At 43.4% G+C, this 8,230-nt stretch overlaps 1 protein-coding gene across 3 annotated transcripts; it reads right to left on the reverse strand.

Annotated features, from left to right (window-relative positions):
- Window positions 1–685: 685 nt before the first annotated feature.
- LOC147430251 (uncharacterized) lies at window positions 686–2,232 on the reverse strand. Of its 3 annotated transcripts, none has more exons than XM_086495588.1 (2): window positions 1,810–2,232; window positions 686–1,689 (listed from the first exon to the last, which is right to left on the reverse strand). In XM_086495588.1, exon 2 carries the CDS (start codon window positions 1,684–1,686, stop codon window positions 838–840), a length of 849 nt encoding a protein of 282 aa, XP_086351714.1. In that variant the 5' UTR covers window positions 1,687–1,689; window positions 1,810–2,232; the 3' UTR covers window positions 686–837. The 3 variants fall into 3 exon arrangements, with proteins under 3 accessions (XP_086351714.1, XP_086351713.1, XP_086351712.1); XM_086495587.1 differs by having other exon boundaries at window positions 1,848–2,231; XM_086495586.1 differs by having other exon boundaries at window positions 1,778–2,231.
- Between the last annotated feature and the right edge of the window lie 5,998 nt (window positions 2,233–8,230).

Here is an 8,230-nt window from a genome sequence, read left to right on the forward strand (position 1 = left end):
GTAGCTGTCCACAACATCCCCTGAGTGCAAAACTTCGAGCCATCTTTCTCTTAATGTAAAGCTAGCAATCGGAGGTAAAGCCGATCTCAACATATTGTTTGGGGGAGAATCATACGAGTATGGAGAGGGAGAAAAAGACATTGCACGCTCGTAGTACGCAGTGGGTACAGATCTAGGTGCTCAAGCTATGTCCAAACCTTTGGGAAGGAGGGGAGACATCTGTATGCATCAAAGATGCAATGTCGGATCAAAAATTAAAGGGGACGAAAGGGAGCGCGATCGTGACACATCAGAGGGTATGCCGCGAAAGGGCCTCACTATTGGAGAAAGACAAAACTAGCTATCAAAGGAGAAATTCAATTTTTAACTAAGAATCTACTAACCCCATACAAGGGGGAAGGTCCCATAGAGGTTAATCAAGCCTTAGAATAGCTAGAGAAGATACAATGAGAGTAGGGGGGAGAGAGAGAAAGAGAGAGAGAGAGAGAGAAGGAAGGGGGGGGGGGAAGGGGGGGGGGGGGCGGGAGGGCGGATTATAATTATAAGTACTTGAATAGTTGTAGCTTTTAGTTGTAGCTAATTATAATTATAAGTACTTGAATAGTTGTAGTGCGCGGTACTTGCAATAAACAACTCTCAAAACATAAACATATAAAGTGTAATATGAAAATCAAATTGTTCAATGAGAACAACAAGAGCCATTGGACGGCCCAATTTGTTAGCGAGTTGAAATATAACTGCTCCTTGGTCTTTTCCCATCTTGAAGCTACAATGTCAGAATCAGTTCACACAATTAAGAGTTTGTTTGGGTTTATTTATGCAACTAAACAAAAATCCTTATTGAGAATAATCCCACAGAGAAAGCTCTCCTAGGGCATCGCGCCATGATGACCCGTCCATAATTAGCAAGGAGCTGCCACTGCTGATCCTGTGAAGCTCCCCATTGTCTCTGCTGTCGTGAGATTCCGTCGCAATTGGCATCCCCCCGGACATCTCACCCGCATGCTGCATATGATCCTCACGTTGACAACACATGTCAAACATAGAGCCAAAAGGATGCTCACTAGTTTCAGCTGTGGCCATGCCATTGTAATCCAGGAGTGTAGACAAGGAGTGCCCATGTGCAGCTGTTGCAGTGACATGAGGACTAACATATGAATAATGAGGGGAATTGATCTCCCACTGCATGATTTGCTGTGCTGTATTGCCGCCTGCATCTTGTTGCTTCGACTTCACTACATTGCCTTCATCAGCTTGAATGGAAAAGTTCTGTCTCTCAATAATATGTCTGCTGATCTGCATTTCTGAGATTGATAGTGTAGCTGCCATGGCCGCAGTTGCTTGTATGTCGCGAGGCGAGGACGAGATTGGGCATGGCAAAATATCGATGAGCTCCGGGAAATTGAGTACCGCCGCTTCACCCTTGAGACAGCGAGCGGCGACATCGTAGGCACGAGCTGCCATCTGCGCGGTCGGGTAAGAGCCTAGCCATATTCTGGTCTTCTTTTTGGGCTCTCGGATCTCCGAAACCCACTTTCCCCAGCTTCTCTTTCTGACTCCAAGGTATGAAGCGCTCGGGTTGGGGGGCAAGGGTGGCGCCATCATCGGCATTGTTGAGTAGGGTTGACTGCGATCCGAACCAGGCGAATCACGGTGGGCACCAATTTGGAGCTCATTGGAATCCATGGCCTGCACCAGAGTGAAGGAAAGATCAGGGCCAGAACATTAGTACGAGAATGGTAAGAACGTAGGAGTAAAATGTTCAATAAACATCTACATGCAAAGGATGTGCACGCAGAAGCAGAGGACCTTGCATGCAGAGAGAAGAAGTGAGAATCATGAAGGACCTGCAAGAAAGCATTCTCTTTAGATATATTATTAAATTAACGTTGATGATGATGATGAGCAAGAACTGAAGAAGGTAAAAATTAATGCTCCCATGGAATCACAGGCTCATTTATTGAAAAATGAGTTAGCTATTGCGGGGAGGGAGCAAGATTTGGTTTCCCCGATTAGGGAATGTGAGCTTGGAAGGAGCTGGATCAGAGACGCTAGCTGGTTTTTCCGTTTTGGGGTGGAAGGAGACTCATCAGCAGAGGCAATCGTTAAGTTTGGTGGTTTTAGCGGAGGACGTGGCGCTCTGTCTCCCTCACTCTCTAGTATACACTCATATACAAAGTTCACTCCCCCTCTCTCTCTGTGTGTCTCTCTCTCTCTCTCCGTCGGTTGAGCTTTTAAGTAATCTAGATTAGACGTTGTAGGCTCTCCTACTCCTATTAAGTTCTGGAATCTAGCCTCCTTTTCTCTCTCATCACAATCATGCATCATGCTTTTGGTGGGCTCTTTTTTTGTGTGTTGAAGAACCACCTAGGCCTACATATAGCCACGTTTTTATATGTGGACGTGTTGCTTCCTATAGCCACACAACTTAGGGCTTCTCCTGTGCCTCCTACAACCCCACCAAGGGCCTGTTTCCACGAACAAAAATAATTCACAAAAATGGGCCATTGAAGACCATCGATGGTTTTAAATGTCCCAATGCTTAAAATGGAATTTAGGGCAAGCATGAACATCTTCATGCTCTTCGTTGATCAGGTTTCCCTCCTTGCTAGTCTTTTTTGGCCATTCGTGGTCATGAGTGGCAAAATGAACTCTACATGTGGCTAGACTATGTGGCCACAAGAGCCCCCAAATGTGCACATTTTCCGCTCCATGTGAATAAGCCCCAAGAAGTTAGGCCCCATGCCCACGATGGCATAACATTGAAAAGACACGTGTGTAATTTGATGTGAATGTGTAGCGGTCATTTTGCCGCACTCTTCCGAACTTCAATGCAAGCGAGTAGAAGAATCGTCTTTGTGTGATGGCATTTTAGCACCTTGTTAACAATGTACATTTGTTAATTTTTCAAATTGCATACTAGTGGATGCACATAATGTGGAAGATGCAAAAACCAAATTTTGGAAAGGCAACAAACGTGCTTTCTCTTAATGCATGCAAAATATGATTCAAAATTCAAGCATCAACATTTATAGGACCATGATGAGCGTTGATTGAGGTATGAGGGACTCTACCCCCCATAACCTGGCTACTTTGAGAAGGCCTTCTACATAGGGAAGTAGAAAAGAGGCAAACTCATCATTCCCGATCAGACAAAAATGTCGGAACCCCACTTCTCCTGCATTGATGTCTAGGTGGTAGCCTCCTCATGTCAACTTTGAGAGGAAGAGCCAGTTTTGCGCGAAAAAAGCAGAGGCCCATGAGTTGTACAAGCTCAATTGTGTTGGTCAAGATCCTAGGCTCCTCAATGAGGAGGATTTTTTTTTACAAAGACTGGCTCCAAGTGTTTACTGAGGTGCCAAGGAGAGGCAACAAGGTGAAATGCAGGTAAGTGAAGAAGGAATTCTTGAGAAAATTTTACTCCATGTTCATTTCTATGTACCGGGAGCCTCCTGGGAACTATGGTATGGAGGTAACAAAGGTATTTGCCAAGGGTTTCCTCTATGAACATTTGAGAGGGGCTATGAATTGGGCAGCTTTTGCTGAGAGCATTGTAGCCAACATGGAAACTAGCAAGTTGCAGCTGAAGAAACAGAGATGGGCAATGTTCCACTCTGCAAGTGCAGCGTAGATATCACGGCGCATGACAGTGGTTACGGATGTAGATGATGAGGATGCCAGCAGGGATTTTGGCTTGCACGATGTGGCCAAGTCTTCAAGGCTTGGAAATTTGTCTCTACGTGAACTTGATGATGTTGGAATGGTTGTGTGGCACTCAAGAAAGAAAAGGCATTAACGCAATAGCATGAAGCGTGTACAAAACAGGATGCCATGCAGGAAAATGTGCATCGAAATAAGGGGGCAATGTCAATCATGAAGAGTGTGGCAATGCAGCTTGCTCAAACCAAACATCGATTGGGGAAGCTGCAATCATCTCCGATGGACAGTGCTGATGTGGAAAGGGAGAAGGCATGGGTGTTCAAGCTTGAAATGACACTAGAGACCTTGCAAGCTAAGATGGGTACGATGACTACAATGCAAAGTTACTTGAGATTACTCGAGAGATTGAGATGAAGGAAGAAATTCTCCCCATAATGAATGCTCGTGTCGATTTTGTAAACATCATGCAATGCAAGAAAAGCTCAAATAATTTGCAGGATCCACCCCCCAAAGTGCCACCACCTAATGCAGAGATATCGCAGGTGCCTCATAGCTGCAGTGCATGTGGCCTTCTCATGTACGACGAAGAGGCGTTGGGGATATTCATACTCCCTTGTAGACATGCTTACCACATATATTGTTTTTCTAACCTTGCTAGCAAAGAGGGAAAATGCTTGGCTGCAAGTTGTGATTGTCTCATCCAACATACTATCAAAGAATTAATGTTTATAGACAATGGAGGCGACACATCTCCTGGATGCTTAAAGTTTCGTAAGCATATCATTTTTCTCCTTTACATATGGTATCTGAGAATGTGGCTAAGAATGTGCATTGTTATTACCATCTTCATAGGTAACATATGGGTAGGCACCTAGCAAAGAGGTAGATGTGTTTGTGGTAGAGTTAGTCTACTACCAGTACAACTTCAAGCTTGTGCATACTTGTAGGTTTCATATGAGCATCATCTCAAAGGTGGCTACCTATAACTGCATCTCCACAAGTACTAGCTTCCAAAGTGGTGCTTACTGGGGCAAACATCTAATAGTGTGGCAAGAGGCATAAGCATCTTTGTGCTACCTGTAAGGGTGCAACAATGGTAGGTAGACATCAAACAAAGTACCCTTAGGTCTATTATGCTTTGGAGTGTGCATAGAAGGGTAGCCACCATTTTAGACACTAGTTATGGTACCTATTTCTTAATGGTTGGCAATTTCCCTCCCAAAGAACTGTGGTACCTCTTATACGTGTGGTAGAAATGTAGTTGGCTAGGTGGTAGCATGTATAGGTGGTCTAGACTAGATATTTGCTAGGTAGGTCTTAGTTGGCAAGGTGGTTGTTGGCGAGGTGGCAGTTGGTTGGGTAGTAGGTGGCTAGCTTCTAACTAGCCACCACTAGCTACGCAGAGCTAGTTGGTGACTAGCTATTATTGAGTGGTGGCTATCTATCCACCACTTAGCAATACCTAGTCACAAATGCTAACTTGCTAGCTAGTTGGGTACAATTGGTGGCTAGTGACTATGTGGTAACTTCTACAAAGGTGGTAGTATCTATGGTAGGTGGTGGTCCACCCCACCCAAGTCAGAACTACCTAGTCAGAAGTGCTCACTTGGTTACTGGCTCAATAGTAGGTGGCTAGTGGCTTATGTGGTAACTACTCCAAAGGTGGTAGCTATGGTAGGGGGTGAGTACTACCACTTTGATTCCATGATCAAGTGTGTCATACATTCAATCTTTAGGCACCAATGTTGTATTGGCTAAATTCATGCTAATGTGGGTTGAGCCACACAACACTCTGACTGAGAGATACCCCTCCCAAGGGGTCTATCACAAAATATACAATTTACACCTTTATACGATTTTCAATATACATCAGAGTTGCGAAAGTGTTTGCATAGGAGAGGAGTTCTTGATGCCCGACCAAGCATGGAGTTTAGGCCATGAGTCGGAGTGCATCCAGAGGCACCTAGTGGCTAGTGCTACCCACCGTGAATGGGTGTGATGAATGAAAGCATATTCAAGAACAAAATAACAATGTGGAGGGTGAATATATGTGTACATCACACTGCGGGAAGCGAGAGAGAGAGAAAATATAGTGGAGGGTGAAATGGAGTGGACAGAGACACGAGAGAATGACAACAAAGAATCTTTAAATGAAACAGGAAACCATCTATTAATGTAATGACAAAATCTGGGTATACCATTTCATCAAAAAGTTGATGATAGAATAACTAGTAGAGCACCGAACCTTGTGTAGGGATCGATCGGTCCACCCATCCACTTCCGCTATACTACGGTTAGAGAGAATTGCACTTCACCGGGAGCGAGCAAGAACACCTCCAACCTAACCTGAGCTAGACATAAGCTGAGGCCGCTTTGACTCCTTCATGAACCCGACCTTTGAAAGGATGCCAAAACCAATAGGTGGTAGGGTATCAATACCAATCGTACCCGTTTAGGTGCCACGCCTCTTCGATGCCCAGCATCAGGTGTTAAGGCAAATCCAATGAAAACTATCCCACACGCTAGCCGTGTAGGTCGTTCAACCCCCCGACACACTAACCGTGTAGATGAGCCTAACAAAAAGAAGAAGACCTAGGCAACACCCCCGATCCGTCAAAGCCCCAGGTCAACGACCCTTTTATCTAAGGCTAAGCGATGTAGATGATCCTACTCTTGTAGCGACGCTGCCATGAGAAACATAACACGTGAATCCAGTCACAATAGCACCTTCCATATGCATAGACAATCTTTTCCTAGCAATTAGAGTGTACAGGGTCTTTACCCTTACTCGTCTACCATAAACCATCTAAATCACTTCATGATCTAATCCCAAAACCATAAACCATAATCCAATCATATTCCATGGGTGAGCACTCAACCCAACTCGGGTGAGGCATGACCAATCCTGCATAACCATTTTAGAACATAGCATGGCTGCAAAAATTTCGGCAGCATAACCATATCTTGGAAAAGAAACCAAGAGCCATATTGGCTTCCACCAAAAAATCACAATCATAATCCATGAGGAATCTCAGCCCTTAATCACAAATCATATTCACACTGAACCAACTCCCACACTTGGAGTTTGACATATCCACTGTAGTCAATCGGAGTCGACACACATGGCCCTTAAGACATGAGATTTTCATGCATAAAATAAGTCTGACCAGCAACTAAACATGATATAAAGATCCAATTTTGACAACATCTAACCATGCAAAGTTGATGCATCATATCTGCACTTCACCTCTCTAACACATAGAGCTAGTTTTGACATAGAAAGGTAAAAAGCAATCATACACATGCACATGAGGCATTTAAATCTATCCATAAGGTTCCATACATCATATGATATCATTACATCACCATAAACATGATGCAAAACAGCTATGACCCTTAGGTCGACTATAAACCATAACTTCACATATATGCAAAAAACAACTTTTGTCATTTTTGGGAGCATACATAACATGTAAATGAAACTGGTTTACTTAGAACCAATGCATCAAGCTCAGCTCCATAATATATACTAACAATTTATCACATCACTTTTTCCATTTGACATTCACATAACAAATGGTAACACAGAAAGAAAGCCACTTTATTCACATCTGCCTATGCGGTTCTTCGGGTTGACTAACCATACACCCCTCACATGAATTTTTGAACATCTAATACTTGAAATCAACTCACCAAAATAAACCATAAACCATATATAAATGGCTCGGTTAACTCATGCCGTCATATGGTACTTCCCCTTGATCACACCCCTACACGTGTAGGTAAACCCGATTATGGAAGGATTAATAACTCGCATACTTAAGGTGATAATGGAGACCTAAATACATTTATCATCAAGTTTAATCAGGTTTTTCAATTGGCTAAGTGGGTTTCCCATCCGGTGAATCTATATAGAGGTTCTCCAAGGAGTCTGGGGTCTAGAATTTTTTACCATATCTCTTAGCTCGTGTGTGATTTTCACATAACACACAAGAGATAAAATGTTCTAAATTATGTGTTTTATCTTTGGTTTAAAGGGTTCGGGCTGATTCATAACGGTTGGTGAGTTATGAGCAAAACAATGTTCCTACCGCTTCTATGACATGAAACAAAAAGTGCTTTTTATGCACGCGCGTGATCATAAACACATCGTGTGTAGAAATCAGTGTGTTAATCATGATGAAATAATCATGGGACACTTCATATGCACTCCAAAAATCCATACATGCACTCGTATGTGAAAAACAATCATCGAGAGGATATCTACTCTAAAAAACGACATAGAGAGAGAGATTATGATGGCTATTGAGTTTAGAGCTTCTCACAGTGCTTTAGAATTGATTAGGGGCTCAAAAGGCTTCTTGCTTTGCCGCAAGAGAGCGGTGATGAGAGCTACGTAGAGGTGTTCACCATGAGAGCTTTCGGAGAGCGCGTACCCCGTGAAACAAGAGAGGAGATAGTAAGCAAGTACAAAGAGAGAGAGTATTCTTCTTCTTCTTCTTCACATAAACGAGAGAGAAGAGCTTATGGAGATGGTGATGAAGATCTTGGACCACTCCGTATAATAGGT

Source organism: Adiantum capillus-veneris, chromosome 22 (assembly GCF_014529385.1).
Source record: "Adiantum capillus-veneris isolate H3 chromosome 22, ASM1452938v2, whole genome shotgun sequence".
Taxonomy (NCBI): Eukaryota; Viridiplantae; Streptophyta; class Polypodiopsida; order Polypodiales; family Pteridaceae; genus Adiantum; species Adiantum capillus-veneris.